Below are 24,548 nucleotides of genomic sequence, written 5' to 3' on the forward strand. Positions count from 1 at the left end.
TAAAAGATTGAGCGGGAGGACTTCCTTCAATGGAGAACCCATTGAGCGGGAGGACTTCCTTCCGTTACACGCTACCGTATGCACAAAAGGCGAGGGGGCCGCGGAGGAACGGCCGGCTTTGGACAGGATCGGGTTAATACCCCCGCGCATGGCCAATGAAGAAATACTTGTGAGGTTGCGCAATCCTTGTGCACTGGACCGACATCCGATAAGCTCAACGCTGTCACATGGACCTAGGCGGGTTTTTTTTTTTTTTATCTTCTATTTATGATAGGGTTAAAACATGTCGGGATGGAGTTAAATATGGACATTTTTTTTTCTACCTCTGAGAATTCAGAGGATCGTGAATCACTTGTACAGAAAATCTATCTGTGAATAGGGGATAGCGGGACGTGACTATGGCCGACAGATCGGGACAGGGAGTGCAGAGGAGAGACATCGCCAATCCCAGTTCCCCTACAAAGAAAAAAATAATATTAAAGACGTTAAGCTAAGGCATGGGTGGGGCATACATCCGGCCACACCCATTTACCACCCACTTCAGTCCCTGAACGGATAGCACTCTTAAGCAGCTGCACGATGTACCTCATGGGAGGTCCTTCCCTGATGATGGAGTATGATTGGTCAGTGGGCGTGGCTATGTTCAGTTAAAGTGCTGGGAATTCCACTAATCATTAATATTCTGCATCTTTAAGTCAGACCAGACTGTCCTGTTTTATAGGTGTCTATGTAGATATGTTTTGTTTTGTCTGATCAATACCACAAGCTGTGACCACTGATAATATAGCACATCATATTGTGATAAGCTGCTGTTGTGTTTTTATTGATCCACGTCTGGTACTGAATGGGTTACTGAAATTACCTATTGGCAAGGGGGGGGTTCCAGCTTCCAAGAGACTGGCTGAGCATCATGGGAGGTGTAGGCCACAGAATCTGGAATACCATAAGCTACCTGTTCCTCTTTACCTGCCCCAGGTGGGTGTACGTAGGAGAAGAGCGAAACATGGTTTGTTGAGGGTGCGAGAAACTATTGCCAGCCCCCCCACTTAACCGGCACAAATCAGCTCTGTTGTGTGGTTGAGATAGGGTTAACAAGTCCATTGTGGTAGGGATGGTCAATGTGCACCAATGGGAAATAAGGATTGTCTTATATTTAACCCTTTCAGTTACAGCTGATTTTTACATTTCTATTATGAGTTGCACAGAGCTCGTAAATTAAATGGTTAATCCACAATCCAAGCAGTTGCCGGGCTTAGATGTAATGGATGGAAGTTTTACTTTACGGAGAGGGACGTAGATAAGTGGAACAGCCGCCCAGCAGAGGTGGTAGAGGGTAATACAGTGAGGGTATTAAACATGCATGGGATAGACATACGGCTCCTGAATCTAAGACGAGACCAACGACTGATTGAGGTTTGAGTCTTTACAGCAGGAGAACTGGGCAGACTAGACGGGGGCCGAATGGGGGCCGATCTGCCGGCAGGTTCTATAGGAAATAAAGTGCAGCTCGTTAGCGCCCTCTATGGGAACCACAAACAGCTGCTACTTTTCCATCCATAGAACTTTGTTTTTACTTTTTGTCTTTTCTTATTTTGTAAACTGGATAGAAAGTTAATTCTCATTCACGTGTTTTTTTTTTTTTTATACAGGCTTTAAAATTTCTATGGTTCGGGAATTTCAAAATTTTTATCAACCAAAATGATTTGTTTTCAGGAATTGTTACACTTTATAACCAATGGGAACGCAGAAAAAGGAAACGCAGAAATCCCGTTTTATTTCTTTTAACTCCGACGTCCCAGCTCGCTAGATTTCTTTCCAGCGACTAACATTTAGAACCCAATCTCGCTGCATCCAACAAAAACCAGAGTGTGTCACGGACAAACATAACGTGTGAAAAGATAAAAGATTAATAAAAACTAAAAATATCAAGAAATAAAAGTAATATAATAAAGTAATTTATTTATTTAGACCAATGAAATGGTGGCGATGGTCGATTTGTTGTAGATGGAGGTTGACAAGCTGTTTCCTACAATGGCATTCTGCTTTATGGCTGCGTTTGACCTTTAACCTCTCAAAGTATTACCCAGAATCCCCTGCTGTCCGCAGCCCGTCTCTATCTGGTTTCGGGATCTCTCTGTACATTCTGGTCGAACAGACCTAGAAGTGAAGCAGAAGAAGACAATGCAGGCCAGCCAAGACACGCCGTAGATCCATACGTCCCAAGTGTCCCTGTTTAGGATGACCAGTCACTCCACGGAAGCCCCTCTTTTCTAGGAGGTCAGAATGTTTGCTGGGTATGAGGGGATCCCAGGGTTCTACAGCCCTAAAAGCCCCGATAATGTGTATAGAATTTAAATTGCGTAAAATAAACAAGCCGCCTATCAGTAATATTTAATAAAATATTTCCTGTCCGAAATATTTGCCTTACCTGTTCTTCTAGATACCCCTTTGAATTGGCACTGGCCCGGCGGCACCCTGCATGTGAATAGCCCCAGGCAACCTCCGCAATCTGACGGCTTCTGGCAGGAGCGTCCCGCGATGACATCACAGGATGACTAAGAGAGTCATAACAGGCACATCGCGTAAAGATTTAGCAACAACGAGAAGGCTGACAGTTCAATCAGCCAGTTATATATTCCAGTACATTTTATAAAGTATTTTGGTCACCATGGCAACCAATAGAAGGTTCCTGCTTATTGGACCATTCTATTTGTTGCTATGGCGATAAGACCAATTCTCAACACGGTACCGGGGCGGCTCTTTAATAACCTCCTTCTTAACGTATTGCTGGGAGCTGATACATTGTAACGACTTCAGATGGAGGACTAAGAATGGTGGACGTGAGAAAACCACCGGAGAGCGAATAATTAGACATGATTTGCCATAAAATAGTCAACAACATCTAAACAAATACCTGGAAAACTGCTACGTTGGTCAAAAGTGAAATGCAAAGTATCCCCGAATCAAGGGATACCCGTAAATTTCAATCATTTCTTACCGTGTCCATGTTGAACTCTCCATGTGATCTCGCAGGTTGGATGGACTCTGAGACCTTCTCTTTAGAAGATCCCCGTTCCTCCAAAACACTCAGCACCCTCGGCTCCTGCTTCTCCCTGTTTGTGGTCTCCCAACCGACGTCATCATCTTCGTCGTCCGCTTCCCACCAGCCATTCGCCGCTGACCTCTTCTTGACCATCTGGGCAAACGTTCCAGATCCTCCTGCCTGTCTAAACCTCTCCTGACCATTCCTGGAAGCCACCGGCCTCCTGTCTGCCATCGCCCCAGCCTTGGCCGTTACAGCCACCGCCGTCACTAATATGGATACCCGCAGGAGGGACACAAAATTCATGTTTTTCTACAATATCCTACAATCCGGTTCCAAAATTTGCAAGTTCTGTCGAGCTCTACCCAAGTAAGGGTTGGTCTTGTACCTCTTATTTATATAATGCTTGGATTTTGGGCCTCCACCCTTACCTGTCAATGACTGCAGAATTTCGCCATCCCCTCTAACACACCTTTGCCCCTCGCATGGAAAATGTTCTCCCATCCTGACGTCACCCTTACAGTGTGAAGCCTTCGCACGGGATTTTTCCTACCTATCCATAAGTGCAAAAGGAGACGTTTAATCTCTCGCGGACACCTGTCTGCGTTACTCACGCACCACAAAGCAAACAGAGAAACCCGAAAGGAAACTCACCGAGACACAAGTTTGTGTAAGTCCCTCCATGAACAGAAAAACCCAGGATCAGATCGGCCCCATTCGGCCCCCGTCTAGTCTACCCGTTTCTCCTGCTGTAAAGACTCAAACCTTAATCAGTTGTTGGTCTCGTCTTAGAGTCAGGAGCCGTATGTCTATCCCATGCGTGTTTCATAAGGCTTCGAGACCGTCTGAAAAAGAGACCTTTGAGGTCCTGTAACTTTACATATTTTTCTATGTTGATTCAATAAAAGCTATCCATTTCTGAAAAAAAGACTCAATTTTCTCTTGGGCTAAAACGGTTCTATCCATTTTTTTTATTGATCAAGATCCTGGACGTGTCATTGGTCAGCCGGACTGGTGAGTGCAGACCGGTGCGTGGATCTCTCCGACGTCCAGATTCACGAGATTCCCAAATCATGAGATTGATTGGACAGTTTTATTGTCAGCAATGAAGTTACAAGAACACGGAGAGCTAAATGTATCCAGTCGATGAAACGTTAGCCTTCCTCTGCTCCAAGTGTGTCTGGGTATGACATCATAAGATCGCTTTCTTGACATCATTAACTTAAAAAGTGAGAATACTTAAAATATTCCCTGATCTTCCATCACATTGACATTGATGGCTCCGTTGGGAGTCCAGGTCATCATGCAGAAGTATTTAACTCAACAAACCCAAGTTTTTATGATATTTTGTGCACCGATTTCCCTGCTGGATACAAGTTGCAGGTCTGTGATGCCACAAATTTAAAGAGCCCTATATGGTGATGTCATAGCCATGATTTTCCTTCTTGACATTTCGATGGGACTGGGCGGGTTTTGTTATCGGATTGGATTCCTCCAAATTTTAGGGCAAAAGGAATGTGCTACTGGGAAGATAGATACAATGTATCAGGTACTAGTAGACAAGTAGTGGGGGGTCTACGACGTACCATGAGATCCTCGTGAGATGCCCCCTCATCAGGAAAGGCATATTGGGAATTTTATATTCCTCTACTAGACATGAAGGGTCTGGCGTTCATGAATGTAAAATATGTAGAAAGAAATATTATTTTACATGGGATCATTCATATCACATGAGCTTGAGGTGTCCACCCAGTCCTGTCTCATGGCTTTCACAGATGTCCTCCTTAGGACTGTTGTTGGTGTCTGGAGGTGAGAAACGTCTTTCCGTCAGATGGACGAATTCTCCATACTCTGGGGTTAGGCCAGATCATGGCCTCAACCTGCTGGGGGCTGACTGCGGAGGGTGAGATGAGCCGCGATATCGGGCCACGTGACTGGAGGGAGAGACGTGCGGCCAGGAGACCCATCCGAACGCAGGTGTCCGTGTTTAATGCCGAAAGAGCCCCAGAGAGGAGTCCGGCCATGAGGCTAATGGGAAGGAAGTGAAGTTTACAGTTTACACAAAGCAAGGAATAGAATACCAGCCCAACCACTTCATTCCCCAAAGCACAAGGTTACCAAGTGGTGTAAAGTTACCTGTCACCGGCGCCAGATACGTTGATGATGTCCTTTGGAGAAATTGGAGCGGCGGGGTAATGCAAGGCACATGGATCTCCACGGCGTACCTAACAGGAATGCATGAATTTATAAACAAATGCAGCCATATAATACAATGGTAACATCCCAAAGTGGTTTTATTTAGAAGTATAATCAATAAATCTATACAATGAACCAGAAGATGCTTGAAGCCAACAAGTGTATGATGTCATTGGTCTTTGGCGTGGAAAGAAACAGACCTTTGCTCGTTTTTCTTTGGCAAAGAAACCTCTTGAAGGATTGACCTCAGTACCGGAAACAGGGGCATCAAATACCCACCTTGGTTCTAGGACACAGGGACAAGGTCCCCTCATTGCTGAGACCACACAAGAGCACCCCATGGGCTCCTAAAGTCACTATCACAACGCGCAAATACTCCAGCAACGGTAGAGAGAGGGTAATGGCGGCGTCAATAACATCATCTAATTCCGATGGAACATCTAGAAGGAGAAACAAAGGATCAAGTTAACTTCTGGGTCTACAATACAACGTATATTCCAAAGCCCCCAATACTCTCGTCGTAGGAGAAGGACATTGGTGACCACAAGAACGAGGATAAGATAATCAGACCAACCAGCACGTAAAATGTTCAGATCCATTCCCTTCCCTGTGGATATGGGAAGGAACAGAGTCAGCCATCTATCCAAACTCAAAGTCTTACCAAAGGGCACTGGGCACCCCAGAGTCACGTTGATGGAGATCAGCTCTTTGAGGTTTGGGGAGATATAGGTCAGAGCTTTCCAGCTGTCGGAGAGGAAAGGCTTTGAAGCTTTGTCTACGTCTGTTGGCTCGTAACAAACTGTAAAGCAATAAGAGATCGCACGCGTTACGAGAGCCACACGAAGGAGCCAATGAAACATCTGATGAGAAAAGGAATTTTAGTGCACAAAAGGGTTAAAATGAACTGCATGGGGTTTGGTGAGCCTATAGAGTTCCCAAAGTTCCCATCTTTACTCCGGATTGGTTCCTCGATAACGGTCCTGTTCTAGAAGTCTCGTTATTTCAATACATGTGCGGTAGCACAGGGGTCTGCAGATATTTTGACCAAAACATATGAATGCGTTAGGAAAGGTGGCCCCTGCCCCGCAGAGCTTACAGTCTACATGAACCGGGACTCGGAGCCCTAAGTCTGAGTGGACGCTGACCTGGCACGGAGTTTTTCCGGGCGAGATCACAGACATACTGGATGGTGGACGCTGGTACATTCCCATCAATACACAGCAGCGGGGTCTGCCGGAGACTGTCAGCGAACTGAGACACCTAAAAGAAGACAGCGATAAGAAGATAATTGGTTAAATTGGTACAAACTTACTTATTATCAATGGGATGGAGGGTCCATTGAGCTGTGGGTTGGAATGTCAGTCGGCATTAACAAAAACCTGGTTTTATCTCACTTTTCCCCAATAAACCCCCTTTATCTGCAGACCTGGAGCCGCCGGTGCTGTCAGTCATGTGATATTTTGAGTGACTTTCCCGGCTCAAACACCACACTGAGCTGATGCTTTATTGCAATTCTAATGAAGTCCCTTTTTCCATAGGCTTTCATTAGTCAGAGAGTCCGACTGGGTGATTAAGACTGAGCCATTCTATCGCTCCCCACAGGCAGTATGATAAGGAGTCGGGGGGTTTAGTAGATCGGGGGTCAGATAACAGAGCGAGAATCATACAAATGGCTGATATGCAGCTGCCTGAAAACATTATATTATGGGGCAAAAATACTAAAACCGGTTAAAAAAAAGAAATAATAAATAATTCAATATTTAGATATTAGAACCTTGTATTTCAGAACTCCCCACCCGCCTCGGTCCCGAGTCCGTACAGAAGCTACGGGATGCGCACCGGATAGTCTCGTGCTGGAGGGATGACCTCCCAGACTCTCTCACAATTTCCACCCCGTTTTGGAGTGTGAGTGACGTCTCCAAAGCACGGGGATCACCCTGTCATCAAGGGGCTTTTCTCAGATTTTAAACATAGCAACAAATAAGTATGTATTGGGGAGATTGGCTCATCGAGTGCGCTCATCCTGGGTGTCGGATCAGCTCTGGATGATCTCTTCAAAGATAACAGATTCCTTTTTAATCTGCTTAACCCAACAGCATCAGTGCTTGAATTCAGGTTTACATGACATTAGACTCCATACTATTTCTTTTTTTTTTTTTTAATTAGTAGACCCCTCACCAGAAAAATAAAACTTCGGATTAATCGCTACAAAAAAGTTTGTCAAATATATATTTTTTTAATTATTTTTAATTATTTTAATCGAATAAAAAGTTTGAAAATTACAAAAAAAAAAAGTATTTCGCTAACGTATTCAAAAATGACAATTTCTGTTTCAGCTCCTAGGACATAATATTTCTAACTGGACTCTTCTGCTGGGCTAAGGCTGATTTATAATCCCTTAATATATCATCTACTGGTGCAGGACTCGGGTAACAGATACGTAACCACTGTCATGGTGGGTTGATTGAAATGGGATATGCTTTATGGTGAGAAGAATATAATTAAAATTTGTTGTTTTCTCAAATGAATCTAAATAAAGTTAGAACATGGAGGCAACATTTTAAATTATTAAACAATTATATATATATATATTTATATATAAATAATAATTATATATAAATAAAATAATGATAATAATAACAATAATTACTATAATAATAATAATAATAATTATATATAAATAAAATAATGATAATTATAACAATAATTACTATAATAATAATAATAATTATATATAAATAAATTATATATAAATAAGACTAATAATTATTTAATACTATTACTACTACTAATTATTATTATATATAAATAAAATAATGATGATAATAATAATAACAATAATTACTATAATAATAATAATAATAATAATAAATAAGGCTAATAATTATTATTATTTAATACTATTACTACTACTAATTATATTATATATAAATAAAATGATAATAATAATAACTATAATAATTATATATAAATAAGACTAATAATAATAATAATAATAATAATAATAATAGTTATAAAAAGCCTCTTTTCATTAGGATTATTGAAGTAGGGTCACGATTCTTACATAGGTCTCGGTTATACGCTGATGGATATCCATGTCCCCGAGACCGAGGCTCAGCTCCCCGCTGTCTGTGATCACCGCACAGTACGTGGCTGTATTGTGGCCCTTCAGCTGCGCTACGCCGCGCATGTCCTGCAACAGAAAAAGAACACACAGTTTGTGCCGCGTAAAAAGGGCATTAAATGGAAAAATGAAGACTCAGGTGACAGAATAATCTCACACGGTGAATTTAAAATGAGGCATTTTGGGGGACTTGGGTTGAAACGTTGTCTATACGTCTATGGCCCCGACGAGTGGTGGGGATGACCCAGTAATGGCAGACGGCGACTCACCATGTGGGAGCAGAACCGGATCACCGAGTCCGCGTGGTCATCCTGCCCCAGAGCCGAGATAAAGAGCGGCTTCTCTCCAAGGCGGCTCAGACAGTCTGCAGGAGGACAGAAAATGCACGCAGTCGTCAGTAAATAGAACCGGCGGGACTTTCTGTGCTTACACAGCAGCCGGCCAAACAACATCCGGTTACATTTATGCCCCCATAATATAAAGTTTTCAGGCAGCTGCATATCAGCCATCTGTATGATTCTCGCTCTGTTATCTGATCCCCGATCTACTAACCCCCCCAACTCCTTATCATACTGCCTGTGGGGAACAATAGAATGGCTCAGTCTTAATCACCCAGCTGGACTCTCTGACTAATGAAAGTCTATGGAGGAACGGACTTCATTAGCATCGCCATGAAGCATCAGCTCAGTGCGGTGTTTGAGCCGGGAAAGTGTGTGTGTGCCAGTGCGTATGCTGAGGGCCAAGGGGCCGGAAGGTGCTCAAGGAGAACATTTCTTTTTTCCATTTGACTCACCTGCCAAATTCCTGCCGACTCCTCCAAAAGACTGATGAACCCGGCCGGGATTGGTCTGACCCCCGAACTACAAAAGACATCTCAGAATAAAACACAGCAGAAAACAATTAAGCAGCTTTTTTTTCCTGCTGCTATGGCAACAAATGTTCACCTTATCAATAGACTCTGATTAGTAATTACGTCTTACCACCATCTTGTCATTAGCTGACTTTGCGATGAAATCAACATTGATGCCTCCGATCACAACCTGGGGAGGAAAAAAAAAAGACAATTTAATTGTGGAAAATAAAATTAAACTGCATTTCCTAATGATACTTCCCATGTGTCCCTGTTTAGTCTGACCAGTCCCATTTTTTCCTCCCCTGATGCCCCTCTTTTCTAGGAGGTCAGAGTGTTTGCTGGGTATGAGGGTATACTATTAATGCAATACTGAAAGGGTTAAGGCGCCTCCCGGTGACATTAACCTGCCTGGTAAAAGACTTACAGGTCTGGAGTCGGCAGGAGGTTTTTCGCGTCTTTCAGGACACGGAGGGCTCTTCCTCGGTCCCCGTTTAGGGCTCCGGATCTCACTGAGAGCGACCGCGATGCGGCTGCCCACCTTGGCGTTGTTTTTAATGAGCGCGATATCTGGGCAGGGGTGATGTGAGGAAACAGCGCCCACCTCGTAGCTCAGTCCGCATGTGGCCCCTGCCCTGACAACGGGGTCCACTGAAGTCCTAAAAAGTCTGAGAGTCACTCCAGATACCTCCTTTCTGATACCACCTTGCAGGGGCAGTTCCTGGAACATGTGGCAGATCATGTGGCTGGGTGGTCAGGACCCCCCCATCCCGTTACCTGCCTACATCTATCAAAGGATACTGGATTGCAAGGATTTGCCTCCTGTCAGCTCATTGACCCTCCGCAGCACAAACGGCGTCACCTCCTTTCCCACAATCCCCTGCAGCCTAACGAGAAAAAATGCATGTTTTTGGGTCTGATTTAACGTAACTGTATACAGCAATAACCCCCAGCGCTGTATACAGTAATATAACACCCAGCGCTGTATACAGTAATATAACCCCCAGCACTGTATACAGTAATATAACCCCCAGTGCTGTATACAGTAATATAACCCCAGCACTGTATACAGTAATATAACCCCCCCCAGTGCTGTATACAGTAATATAACCCCCCAGCGCTGTATACAGTAATATAACCCCCAGCGCTGTATACAGTAATATAACCCCCAGCACTGTATACAGTAACAACCCCCCCAGTGCTGTATACAGTAATATAACCCCCCAGCGCTGTATACAGTAATATAACCCCCCAGCACTGTATACAGTAATATAACCCCCAGCGCTGTATACAGTAATATAACCCCCAGTGCTGTATACAGTAATATAACCCCCCCAGCGCTGTATACAGTAATATAACTCCCAGCGCTGTATACAGTAATATAACCCCCCAGCGCTGTATACAGTAATATAACCCCCAGCGCTGTATACAGTAATATAACCCCCAGCGCTGTATACAGTAATATAACCCCCAGCACTGTATACAGTAATATAACCCCAGTGCTGTATACAGTAATATAACCCCCAGCACTGTATACAGTAATATAACCCCCAGCACTGTATACAGTAATATAACCCCCCGCGCTGTATACAGTAATATAACCCCCAGCGCTGTATACAGTAATATAACCCCCCAGCACTGTATACAGTAATATAACCCCCAGCGCTGTATACAGTAATATAACCCCCAGCACTGTATACAGTAATATAACCCCCAGCGCTGTATACAGTAATATAACCCCCAGCGCTGTATACAGTAATATAACCCCCAGCGCTGTATACAGTAATATAACCCCCCAGTGCTGTATACAGTAATATAACCCCCCAGAGCTGTATACAGTAATATAACCCCCAGCGCTGTATACAGTAATATAACCCCCAGCGCTGTATACAGTAATATAACCCCCCAGCGCTGTATACAGTAATATAACCCCCCAGCGCTGTATACAGTAATAACCCCCAGCGCTGTATACAGTAATATAACCCCCCAGCGCTGTATACAGTAATATAACCCCCCAGCGCTGTATACAGTAATATAACCCCCCAGCACTGTATACAGTAATATAACCCCCAGTGCTGTATACAGTAATATAACCCCCCAGAGCTGTATACAGTAATATAACCCCCCAGCGCTGTATACAGTAATATAACCCCCAGCGCTGTATACAGTAATATAACCCCCAGTGCTGTATACAGTAATATAACCCCCAGTGCTGTATACAGTAATATAACCCCCAGCGCTGTATACAGTAATATAACCCCCAGCGCTGTATACAGTAATATAACACCCAGCGCTGTATACAGTAATATAACCCCCAGCGCTGTATACAGTAATATAACCCCCAGCGCTGTATACAGTAATATAACCCCCAGTGCTGTATACAGTAATATAACCCCCAGCGCTGTATACAGCAATAACCCCCAGCGCTGTATACAGTAATATAACACCCAGCGCTGTATACAGTAATATAACCCCCAGCGCTGTATACAGTAATATAACCCCCAGCGCTGTATACAGTAATATAACCCCCAGTGCTGTATACAGTAATATAACCCCCAGCGCTGTATACAGTAATATAACCCCCAGCGCTGTATACAGTAATATAACCCCCAGCGCTGTATACAGTAATATACCCCCCAGCGCTGTATACAGTAATATAACCCCCAGCGCTGTATACAGTAATATAACCCCCCAGTGCTGTATACAGTAATATAACCCCTCAGCACTGTATACAGTAATATAACCCCCCAGCGCTGTATACAGTAATATAACCCCCAGCGCTGTATACAGTAATATAACCCCCAGCGCTGTATACAGTAATATAACCCCCAGCGCTGTATACAGTAATATACCCCCCAGCACTGTGTACAGTAATATAACCCCCAGCGCTGTATACAGTAATAACATCCAAGGCTGGTTTTATCTCAGTCATGTGAAACACCACACTGAGCTGATGCTTTATGGCGATGCTAATGAAGTCCGTTCCTCCATAGACTTTCATTAGCCAGAGTCCGACTGGGTGATTAAGACTGAGCCATTCTATTGTTACCCACAGGCAGTATGATAAGGAGCCGGGGGGTTTAGTAGATCGGGGGTCAGATAACAGAGCGAGAATCATACAAACGGCTGATATGCAGCTGCCTGAAAACTTTATATTATGGGGCAAAAACTACAACTGGGGTAAAACAGAAAATAGCTGGAAATTTTAGATAAATATTTTTAATCTGATACGAGGAATAGAAAACAAAAAATGGCAGTGGCTCATCTGTTAGAATCATGGTCTGCACACATCTGTACACGGCATGAGGTGGCACGTACCCGGCTTCCGTGAGGGCCTGTTGGATGGCTTCTTCTATCTCCTGTCCGGAGGACGAGTGCTCAGAGGGAATGGGAACGGCTATCAGGACTCCACTTCCCAATCCAATCTCCAGGGACCTGGCTGGCAGGAGGGAAGGCCATTGGTGAAGCTTGGAGATGACAGATAACAGACATACCAAAGCGTAAAACCCGTTTTGGTTATTTTGATGGAACGTCTCAGGGGGAAATATATTTATTCCAGGATTATTAGTTGGATTAATTTTCTAACGTTGCCGTTTCCAAACAGGACTTTACGTCAACGTCTTACCAATGAGCTGTGCAGCTTCTACCTCGTTCCGGACATGACACGGAGCCTGGAACCCACTGCGCGGGGTAAAAAAGGACGGGAAATCTCTAGAATCACCAAAGGTAGAAACGCAGACTCCTTCTGTTTCCTAGCATGAAATTAAGAAGACATCAAGTGTAAGAAGAGTTCTGTATAACAGTTGTCCAACTCGAGACCTATAGGATATGGTCAGTAAGGACTCGCCCATAACCAACAAATGCATAATAAGAGGTCACCTCTGTGGTCTACAAGGAGTTATCAACAAGGTCTCTTCTGTGGTCTACATGGTCTACTCTGTGGTCTACAATGTGTTACTAATAATGTTTTCTCTGTGGTCTACAAAGTGTTATCAACAAGGTCTTCTCTATGGTCTACAAGGAGTTATCAAGAAGATCTCTTCTGTGGTCTACAAGGAGTTATCAAGAAGATCTCCTCTATGGTCTACAAGGAGTTATCAACAAAGTCTCCTCTGTGGTCTACAAGGAGTTATCAACAAAGTCTCCTCTGTGGTCTACAAGGAGTTATCAACAAAGTCTCCTCTGTGGTCTACAAGGAGTTATCAAGAAGATCTCTTCTGTGGTCTACAAGATGTTATCAACAAGGTCTCCTCCATGGTCTACAAGGAGTTATCAACAAGGTCTTCTCGATAGTCCACAAGGAGTTATCAACAAGGTCTTCTCGATGGTCTACAAGATGTTATTAACAAGGTCTACTCTTCGTCTTTGACCTACAGGCTTGTTACGGTCCACATGGATCTTTATACATTACCATTTTCATGGGGTCCACTCTACAGATTTTTATAACTTATTCCACAAAAAAGCTTGGATAACACCGGTCTACCCAACCGAAAAAAACAACTTGCTTCTCATCAAGAACACAAATCAAATTCTACTTTTTTACCAGATACTCCAGAGTACGGCCAATGTCTAGGATAGACTTCACTCCGGCTGATACCACGGCCACCGGCGTTCTTCCTAATTCCGTCAGATCCGCGCTGATATCCATGGCTAAGGCAGAAGAGAAAGGATCTTTGATGATCTTTTATGTTACTTTTTTAATGTAATATTTATTTACAATTCATATTGTTATTTGGTTTCAATAAGTTTCCAAACAACGAACATTCCAAAAAAGAACCTACTGGATGGGAAATGGCATTAATATTATTTATACAGCCCAAGGCTTAGCTGTAAAGCCGCGTTTCTTACTTTTCTCCCCATCGCGATGAACGCCTCCTATGCCGCCGGTCACAAACACAGGAATTCCAGCGTGATGAGCGGCTATCATGGTCCCAGACACAGTACTTCCCCCAGACAGCCCCTGGGGATAAGAAGGAGAAGGAGGAGAACGAGAAAAAAGGAGAAAGAGAAGAAAGAGAAAGAGAAGAAAGAGAAAGAGAAGAACGAGAAAAAGAAAAGGGAGAAAGAGAAAAAGGAGAAAGAGAAGAAAGATAAAGAAAAGGGAGAAAGAGAAGAAAGAGAAAGAGAAAAGGGAGAAAGAGAAAAGGGAGAAAGAGAAGAAAGATAAAGAAAAAGGAGAAAGAGAAACAGGAGAAAGAGAAAAAGGAGAAAGAGAAGAAAGATAAATAAAAAGGAGAAAGAGAAAGGGGAGAAAGAGAAGAAATATAAAGAAAAAGGAGAAAGAGAAAAGGGAGAAAGAGAAGAAATATAAAGAAAAAAGGGAGAAAGAGAAGGAGAAAGAGAAAAAGGAGAAGGAGAAGAAGAATTAACAAGTGATTAATTGGCATTTATCCGCTGTAATAGTTCCAATCAGCGCTGTTTTACGTTCTGTGTCTTCTCCTGGAATGCGGTGGAGATGTCTTCAGATCTATAGTTAATTCTCATGCAGAAATACCTGGCTTAGAACATACGGGAGATCCCTCCGCGAAACCTTAACGCACTCTTTGCTTTTGGCCAGAAAGAGCAGCTCTTCTTCGCAGAGACCGACGTGGACTTTGCCCTTTAAGATCCCCACCGTCGCCGGCACCGACCCGTTCGCCCGCACGACGTCTTCTACTTCTTTAGCCATGCTGGGAATTACAGTAAACAGAAGGTCCGTCCTTCTCACATCTAATGTTCCGTCTAGACGGGGCAAAAACCTAGCACCCCCCTCACCCATAATACAACATAACGTGGAGCATTCCAAGGGTGTCATCATGACATCATCAAAGCATCATCACATATGTCATTGAGAATAACATTTTCCAACGTTCCTGGTGGTTGTTCCTGAATGATTACTGTGAGTTCTAGTTCTAGAGCAGCTAGAACGCGTCAACTGTGTACTGATGCCCCAAGATGTTCTGTACATAATACGGCGCCTGTAACTATTTATTTTAGGCTCGGAAGGTCTCCTGGTTGATTAAAGGACCCAACGTTTAGAACAAACCTGATGTTGTGTGGATAAGGCATCCCGTGCGTTATAATTGTACTCTCTAGAGCCACGACCGGCCTCCCGTCAGCCAAAGCCTGCCTCACGCCGGGGTGAATCCTGAAGGAAGAACCTGGACGGAAAAATCCCAGAGCTGGATTTAGCGGTTATGCGCCTCATAGACGTACAGAACCGCCAACCAGTACAGCTGTCCTCCATAATGAGCTAGAGAGGTTTACAAAATAATCCCATAGTGTCTATCTCTGACTGCCCGCCGGTATTCTGATACACCGGAAATACTCAATGGCTGATCACTCCCATTGGTTGTTAATAACTTATTTCTCCCCCTTTTAAAGACAAGAAGGCAATTAATCTAAAACTAGAGGGTCAGAGGCTGAGATGGAATCGAAAGAAGCTTTACTTTACTGAGAGGGTGGTAGATAAGTGGAACGGCCTCCCAGCAGAAGTGGTAGAGGCTAATACAACGAGAGCATTTGAACATGCATGGGATAGACATTTTGCCCTTAAACTTTTAAGAATTGACTAATTTGCGTGAAATCATTTTTTATTTACTCACTGTGACAAAGTCTCTGTCCAATCGCGGCTCCTGCTGGCCGACCTGCGGAGCTTCGCACTCCGGGGCCGCATCGTCTCAGCGCAGAGAATAACATCGCGGTCCGACTGAAATTATTCGGAATAAAATTATCACAAAGAGGAGAAAAACCGGCGAATCGTCAGAAATGTTAATTAAAAAAAATTCCTCCTGTAAATTCCAAATTCTGGTTAAAAAAATGACGAATTAAAGCAAAGCGCGGATATAAAATAGATTTATGGGTCTCTGCCGCGTTAGAGGTCCCGCCAGGGTACCTCCCAACCTCAACCCTCCGGCGAATCAGGAAGACAGGGGGCGGGGCTTGGGAGGCAGCGCAGTATAAATTGAAATCATATCGGGGTTCTGCGGGATCGTTGTCCTGAATCCTGCCGAGCTCTGCCTCTGTTCCGAAAGGCGGGATAGAGTGACAAAATCGGGACTGTCCCGCTCTAAGCAGGACAGATGGGAGGCATTTTAATGTTCACCCCAAGCAGTGGGCCCTGAGAGACCCCGGGGGGACACCGGGTTTACGTTTACCGTATTCGCTGGTTCTGTGCCCCCCCTGACATTACAAGCCGGTGAACGATCCAAGAAGGAAGCCCCCTTTAGTTACACGACCGGGGAGTTTAGGAGCAGAAGAAAGCTGAAGCGTTTCAGGCTCTCCTCCTTACCTCTGCGAGCTGGAGAGGGGGTTTCAGAGCGAAAATCTGTGTTCCTGGGTAGTTCAGCCCTGGGGAAGGTTGGGAGGGGGAGGGGGTAGAGGGGGGAGAGGAGGGTAACTCTCCTCCTCAAGCTCCGGTGATCATTAACTCCAAAGGCAGTTAGAAGAAGGGGGAGGTGCAGAGGGGGGATCCCTGCCTGCTTCCTAAAAAGGGCCGGGGTAGGGGAGGGGGTAGGGGAGGGGGCAGTTATGGGCTGCTGGACCCCGGCCAGGAATCCCAAACAGCCCCAGCAATGAATGGACTTTGCATCTTCAGCGCTTCCGACCTGTCGTGGGGGGTTCTACGCCAGCCGCGTGGTCTTTGAGGGTATCGCAGGGTTCTACAGTCCTAAAAGCCCCGATAATGTGTATAGAAACAGCAAAAAATGGCTTTATACATTAAAGGGACGCCCCAATGTCCTACAACCCCCCCCCCGGACAATCAATGCATATTCAAAGATACCAATGTACTTACCTTAGGGAGAAGCTGCAGCTAAGGAGTTGCAGCGTCCCTCCTTCTTCGTGGTCCAGTGTTTTTAATGCCTCTGATTGGTTGCTTGAAACAGCCAATCAGTGGCAGGAAAGCGCTCCCTTGGAATTGAACGAGAGTATGTTGTACACACGCACAGGGAGGTCTCGTTAGGCCCCTGCTCGGAGTGTTTGCCAAGCCTGCCGCTGAGTATATTGCTGCGTTTCCTTTTTCAGGTCATTTGGTTTCACCGATTCCTGCAGCCTCACCAACAAATAACGTATATTAAAGTTCTTCAATACGCATTATTTATCTGTAAAAAATGCCACGTCTGGGAGAAGCTGCAATGCACCAACTCCTCCACGGTCCTGATTTTGTCTACTAACTAAATATGTTACCCTAATGGCTCTAATACCATGATAACTGAGACACCTGCATTCAAGCAGGGATATCAACCATAACAGACTGGGAGCAAAAGCACCAACTGGGAGTCTTATATATGATCAGAGGGGGGGGGATCAAGACTGTGTGACCCTGAGAATCTGCCCCCTCACCTGGGATTGGGGCAAAAACCCTCAGAATCTTCCTAACATACATTGCAAGGCAGGATTAAAGGGGACAGGATCCTTAATCTTCAGACCCTAGCCTAGTCTACCACTTCTGCTGGTGAACGCTTCCACGTATCAACCACCTTGTCAGTAACATAAAACTGAAACCACTATATATAAATGAAACTATAGCCGGGTAAATGGATGTCCTTATCATAGAAAGAGACCTGGTATGATTTGTTGTTTTTTTTAAGGTTAAATTGCCTGTTTTTGACCTTATTTTCCTAGCTGTTTTTTGGACCCAGCGGCAGATTCAGGCTCGGACACTGCTGCCCCCTGGTGGACAAAAAATACAATTAAAAGCTTTAAATAACCTCAAAGCAAACTGACACATTAAAAAAAATAATAATTTATTATATTTCCTATAAATAAATCCAGAGCCATTCCCATGAATGCATACAGTAACAGCCGATGATCGCTGACTTATTATATTATATATATTATAGAAATATGTAGATTTATAGATTATAATTATTATTGTATTATTTTATAGAAGGATCTAGTGTGTGTTGAACGTTTTGTTCTAATTGCAGAGATTATTTCATATATTATAACAAATTATAATAATCTGCAAAAAAACTGTAACAATCAGCGTCTCTCATACTATGTAAAGAATATAAATGGTGCCTGATGTCTGCGGTCTCCGTCAGGATATATAGAAAGGTTACTTAGGGCCAAGAAAAAATAAAACTTAAAGAATAAATAACATTTTTGGGGTGCCTGGCAGCACCCACATTCAGGGGCCGGCTGGTTCAAAGAGGGGGGGGGTTAGTCAAGCAATTTCCTCCAGGGCCGGTCCGAAAGCCTTCAAAAAGGGTCCACATAGCGCAATGTGAATAGCATGGCTGCTCACATAAATATGATATAGGAGTATATAATAATAAATACAATAAATAAACCGGTAGTAGTAGTTACAGACCTGCAGGTACCTGTACTTTCGTTTACAATAGCTTGTGCGGTAAAGCTTAGCGACAACTACCGGAATCTAGATTGTAAGCTCTTGGGAGCAGGACCCTCTCCGTCTTTTGTTCCAGTTTGCATGCGATTTTAAATGATTTTACTGTAACATCACTACGGCATCTGTTATAAATGATGTCATTGGAGCTGCAGTTAGCGCACGGTTACCCCCCCTCCTCATCAAGTCTATAACTACAATTCCCATGACATTCAGCCAGCAATATGGCTGCTGAATATTAGTGTAGACGCAGTCAATAAAAGTTAATGTGTTGTGTAGCATCCCGTACTGGAGACTTGTTGTAGCCCCCCGTCTGCAGTTACCAGCCACTATTCCTACTATTGCTGGCTCAGCTTAATGGGAGTTGCAGTCAAGAAAAGTTAATGTGTTGTGTAGAATCCTGATGTATAACAAAAAGAGGGGAGTAAAAAAGGTTTATATCGGACACTCTGTGTATTTCCGGCAGTCACGGTAACGTTTGGCACTTGAAGTGACATTTCTTATGACGTTCAGCCAACTAAATGGATGGCTGAGAATGATGAGATGTGTATTCCACAGCAGCTGCAGCGCCAATCCGTAACGACATGAAAACTAACTTCCGACTCTGCATTTGTATTCGCTTTCCCATAATGCTTTACATCCCAGACTGGCTGAGAGTCATGGGAGCTGGAGTATGAACCAACCCGAGCTGACCACCTTGCCACTCTGCCCAGGCGGCCACTTCCTGTCCACCAGAGTAAAGGTGAGGAGACCAAACCACTCTGACAGCGGAGGGGTGCACAGAATTAAATAAAAGCTTTTTATTATTATTAGGTGGACATTGCCCCTGTTTATATTTGGATTTGCCCACCGAGTGCAGCTGCTTCCCCCTCTTTTACTATTTAAAGTAATATAAGGGGGTTGGTTGATAAGCGGGTTTCTGGCATTGCAGCTATGAATGAGTTAAATTGACATGCATGCTAGGGGGCGTGGTTAAGCGGCGGCACTCATTCGGTTACATTGTAGCAGCCTTTGGAACGTTGCCGCTCTCAGGCTTAGGATGTCGCTTGTATTCGCGTGGGAACCCCCCGCGGGCTGACGTCAGAGGTAACCGGTCATTGGCACAGAGCCGATCGATGTCCCAGGGGTAGAAAGCCGGACTGCCTCCGTCTGGGGGTAACAGGGGAATGACCGGCCATGTATGAATGACATCGCATAGACATGCTATGCGGAGAGCTCGGAATGTAAACAGGATATCTTTGGCATAACAAGGAAGCCATTTTTTTTTACTCCAGGGACAATGCCATTGGTCACCTTGCCCGCAAGAGCTTGGCCCTCCTTGTGCCATGTAAGAATTTACCCCAGGAGGGGCACATGCCTTTTTTTACAATGGAGAAACCTTGGAACCCAGAATTCAAGACGCGCATGGAGGTTCAGCAAGGTCCAGGCTTTGGCAAAGGTCACTTTGACGTGTTGGGGCTTTAAACACGTGGCATCTATAGCTTTGTGCGAGAAGCTGCACCGAAACGAAGCTCCCCGTGAAATGGTTGTGAATTTTGACCATCGGAATCGGCCGGAAAGTTTACTAAGTAAAGTCAATTTTATCGTCTTATTAGGGATCCGCGCTTGCATTCTCTTCCTAAAATTTGGGCCTCTCCTCTTAGTGTACCCTCTCACGTTCCTCTCTACCACCCTTGGAACGCTTTGGCTGAAACTACTCCTGAAGGCTACTGAAAGCTCTGGTCCCGCTTGCATTAAACTGGGCCAGTGGGCTAGCACTCGACGAGACCTTTTCTCTGAAGAGTTTTGTGTTCTGTTTTCCAAGCTTCACGTCAAGGTGACCCCTCACCCATGGGATTACACCGAGCGCTGCCTGAGAAGAGCATTTGGAGATGACTGGGGCCGTCTACTGAGGTTCCAGAGTCGAGAACCCATTGGTTCCGGGTGCGTGGCGCAGGTCTACAAGGCCTATGCCGACCTCTCCAATATTCGCGAGCTGCTTCCTCAAACCCGGATCGAGACCTTTGATCAGGAGCCGTCGTACGAAGCCTGGGAAGTTCTGGGCCTGTCTGGGATTTTTCGACGTTTTAGGAAATGGAGACAACCTTTCAACTCAACGGAAAAACAAGGACCTGCCTCGGAAGGAACGACCGGTACCCAGCCTGGACTTCCAGATACCCTTTCTGCCCCTAAAGGTTCAGATGCCAATCATTTAACACCAATTGCTATAAAAGTAAGAACTAATGGCGCATGTTACACTCTGACATGACTCCATACACATCACGTATATCTCTTTTTATCTATATACAGGCCGAGATAAAAAGTAAAATCAGTTCCAAAAGCTTTTGGTATCTCCGAGGTCTCATCTTCAGGAGGAATGGAGAGACCTCTGAGGTCCCAAACGCTAATAGAGAACCCAGAGAACATTTGTTATGATCTTGATTCCTGTAACATATTCGGGGATGGACCCAGTTCTTAGTTCCTATATAATTATGACATGTGGTCTGGTGTGCCCCCAGCCTGGGTCTTGTTCCCAATGCTGTCCTAATAAGTCCTGGTTCCAAAGTAGAACTTGGCTGATAAATTTGACTCCGAGCAGGGGTTCCTGGATCTTCGGATCAGGGTTTCCTCTGGTTCCTTCTGTTCCTACCATATTATTAAAGACACATCCAGACTTTGAGATGAGCTGCAGGTAAAGATTAGGAAGGACGTCCAGCAATCCATGTTGTGTCCACCAAACCTCATCTCGTCTTACCAGGTCCTTCACCCAGGCCTTCGTCAGGAGGTGAGAATGGACCTTCTACTCATGAAGACCTGGAGTCGCTTGCTTGGCCTCATTCCAGGCTTCAGGTGGCTAAGCCTGACCGAAATCGTTGAGGAATTCGAAAAGCTCATGACCCAACAAGTGAGTTAATCCCGTCATCATTCAATCCTAAGGGTCTAAAGCTAGAGGTCTGCTGACTGCTGCAGTCTTGGAATCCACGGACTAACCTTGTCTTTGTTTTTTTCTTTAAGATCGACCTGCGCTTTGAGGCCAGAAATTTAGAGCTTTTTCGAGATAAGTTTGAGAAAATAGATTTTATAAGGTTTCCAACTCCACTCCGACCCTTTGTCACCAGAAACATTCTGGTGGAGACATTCGAGGTAGGTCTTAAGCATCGTCTTATCTAGAAAGTGGGTGATATTGCCATGTGCTTGTTGGAGAACCGTAAGATGTTCCTTTCCAGACTATTTCTATAGGAAAGCGACTCTACTGGTTCTAATGGGGAGTTAACGACACCCAGAGTATGGACTATGTAGTCTTGAAGGTCCATTCCATTTACTCAGCCGAGAAGCTGAGCTCAGGGACATCTTGGTAGAACCAGGTCCTCAAGTTAATCCAGTCAGAGGTTTGGCTCTGGAGGGTCAAGTTCATGACATGCGACCTTGTGTTGGGAAAATATCATTGGGGCTTTGTTACGATTGCATGTTGACTTCATGTAACATTGTAACCCTTTTCGTCTACTTAAAGGAAGGAGACTCTCTGTCTACCTACCAACAAGATGGAGAGAATTCCCAGATGAAGAAGAGGATCGCTGCGATGGGCATTGACATGTTACTAAAAATGGTATTTCACACAAAAACCCTGTATTTTTTTAATACCATTTTAAAATTGGTCTAAAATACGTAACAGTCAAACATATTTCCAGATGTTTCAGATACAGATGAACCATAAGTGTGTCTTGAATTGTAGGTTTTCGTGGATAATTTTGTCCACGCCGACCTTCACCCTGGTAACATTCTAGTGCAGGGAGCGCAACAATTTATCGCGAGCCACGTGGACCAAACCACTCTAGTGGACATGTGTGACACCCTGGTGGTCGATGTCCGTCCGAGCCGCTGCCCCCTCAGACTGGTGCTTTTAGACGCCGGGATCGTGGCTAGGCTTCAGGAGAGGGATCTTGAGAACTTCCGCGCGGTGTTTACAGCCGTGGTTTTGGGGCAGGTGAGGCTTTGAAGCTCCTGCAGCACCTGGTACCGGCAGGTATCCTACAGATACATTGTATATAAACCGGAACCTCATTTACTGTTTCCATTCATGTTTATCGACAAGGGAGAAAAAGTAGCCGAACTGATCGTTCACCACGCGAGAGCCAATCAGTGCAAAGACGTGGAGGCGTTCAAGTCGCAGATGGCGGAGCTGGTGAACGAGGCTCGGAGGAACACCGTCTCGCTGGGGAAGGTGAGGCTGTCCGGTGTGATTGTGATGAGGGAAGAACCGTATCGGTGGAAAGTGTTACGTTTTACTGGGCCAGCTTAGAAAATGATGTAGAATCGCATACTGTAAGATTTTGGGACCTCAGAGGTCTCATTTTTATTACGTCTGAAGAAAAGACTTTGTGGTGCTAAAAGCTTACACCTTCTACTGGGTTGGCCAAATAAAACTATCACCTTTGGCTAAAAAAGTAAATAAAATAAAAAAAACAATTATAAAAAACTTTGGTCAATGAGAGTGAAGAAAACAGAGAGTTTCAGTCTGCTTAATTTACGGAATTTACAGAATTTACAGGTATATACATATATATTTTTTGTATAATTTTTTATTTATTTATTTTAATCATATTGGAGTTTTTTTCTTTATTTTCAGCTCCAGGTTGGGGTTTTGCTTTCTCAAGTTTTCCGACTTCTCATGACTCACAAGGTAATAATAAATTTAGATATTGGCCGCTCTTCTGGCCAATGGTATTGTGATGCTTGTGTGTGTGTGTAATAAATATATATATAATTTATACATTATTCCAAAATGTTGATGCAAATAGTGTGTTACTGCTTTATGCTGACAACACAATTAGTTGCGGAGTTCCGCGCAGACATTAACTACCTTTATTTCCAGGTAAAGCTGGAAAGCAACTTTGCGTCCATTGTGTTCGCCATCTTGGTTCTAGAAGGCCTTGGACGGTCACTAGACCCTCACATAGACATTCTGGAGGCAGCCAGGCCGCTCTTGGTGAAGAACGCAGCTTCTCTCATGTAAAATGGATAATAACCCCGACCTCTGCATTTACAGATATCCACAACACCATTCGGACATTTACCACGTTGGTATTTTGTGATATTGGCAACGTGATCGATGCATGCTGGAATTTTATTATTTCCCCCATCATTTTTGTACATTTTTTCCCCCAAGAGCCCCAGTTCTTCAATGTCAAATTTACGTAGAACGACCTGTATTGAATGTCGAGGATCAAATCTTTTTTATGGTTTCCTGGGTTCCAAACAGAACCTTTGGCTTTGAGGCCATTTTTAAAAGCTTCATGCTGCAATAGGAGAAATACATTTTGTTGGGAAAAAAATGTTAAGAATTTGTCAGTTGTTTATTTTATTTGAGCTTAAAAAAGGGAAATTTAAAATTTTGCAACATAGATGTTTTTTAAGTGTATCAGTCAGGTCCTAATATATTTCTTTGATACCGTGCTATGTTATGCCATAAAAATTCTTGTTTTAAGCTTGAGAATTGTACGTGCACCCAAAAAAGTAAAATAATAAAAATATATATATATTAGCTAAGCTGTACATGGAAGTTTGCGTATAAAATATTTGCATAATTTTAATATCAGAATTATTCATTTTGTTTTCTTTTCTAATTTTTGCTGGGAGGTCATTAATTATCACATGACACAAAAGCAGGCACTGATAGGTTGTTGCCATAGAACTGAAAACGTTAATGCTGTTTTTATGCGATTAAACGTACAGAGAAAAGAATAAAAGGACGGATCCCTTAAGGTTTAATTGCTTAATACACACAAGGGGAATTAATATTATAACTAAGTGAAACAGATTTATTCTCTTACTTTATTGGAATTGATAGAAACCCAGAATTTCTTTCGTTGAATGCTATGGAAACTTTTTAAAAGAATGCGTAAGGGAATGTATAATCTTATTAAATATAATATATATAAAATGATTTAATATATAATCTTATTAAAAATAATATATTTTAAGATTATATATACATATAATATGAGTTAATATATAATCTTGTTAA

At 43.7% G+C, this 24,548-nt stretch overlaps 2 protein-coding genes across 2 annotated transcripts; one reads left to right on the forward strand and one right to left on the reverse strand.

Annotated features, from left to right (window-relative positions):
* Positions 1 to 4,495: 4,495 nt before the first annotated feature.
* On the reverse strand, positions 4,496 to 16,566 carry LOC128492651 (uncharacterized). The gene is made up of 19 exons (XM_053465286.1): positions 16,484 to 16,566; positions 15,798 to 15,901; positions 15,239 to 15,353; positions 14,708 to 14,882; positions 14,062 to 14,173; positions 13,757 to 13,863; positions 12,839 to 12,965; positions 12,532 to 12,652; positions 10,015 to 10,100; positions 9,641 to 9,783; positions 9,344 to 9,403; positions 9,157 to 9,223; positions 8,633 to 8,727; positions 8,304 to 8,432; positions 6,385 to 6,499; positions 5,901 to 6,038; positions 5,519 to 5,679; positions 5,180 to 5,268; positions 4,496 to 5,071 (listed from the first exon to the last, which is right to left on the reverse strand). The coding sequence occupies exons 2-19, from the start codon at positions 15,889 to 15,891 to the stop codon at positions 4,828 to 4,830; spliced, it is 2,178 nt and encodes a 725-aa protein (XP_053321261.1). The 5' UTR covers positions 15,892 to 15,901; positions 16,484 to 16,566; the 3' UTR covers positions 4,496 to 4,827.
* A 3,003-nt stretch (positions 16,567 to 19,569) lies between these two features.
* ADCK2 (aarF domain containing kinase 2) lies at positions 19,570 to 24,052 on the forward strand. The gene is made up of 8 exons (XM_053465287.1): positions 19,570 to 20,756; positions 21,282 to 21,428; positions 21,539 to 21,667; positions 22,035 to 22,130; positions 22,257 to 22,508; positions 22,617 to 22,745; positions 23,151 to 23,204; positions 23,397 to 24,052. The coding sequence occupies exons 1-8, from the start codon at positions 19,824 to 19,826 to the stop codon at positions 23,535 to 23,537; spliced, it is 1,881 nt and encodes a 626-aa protein (XP_053321262.1). The 5' UTR covers positions 19,570 to 19,823; the 3' UTR covers positions 23,538 to 24,052.
* Positions 24,053 to 24,548: the final 496 nt, after the last annotated feature.

This window comes from Spea bombifrons, chromosome 4 (genome assembly GCF_027358695.1).
Source record: "Spea bombifrons isolate aSpeBom1 chromosome 4, aSpeBom1.2.pri, whole genome shotgun sequence".
Taxonomy (NCBI): Eukaryota; Metazoa; Chordata; class Amphibia; order Anura; family Pelobatidae; genus Spea; species Spea bombifrons.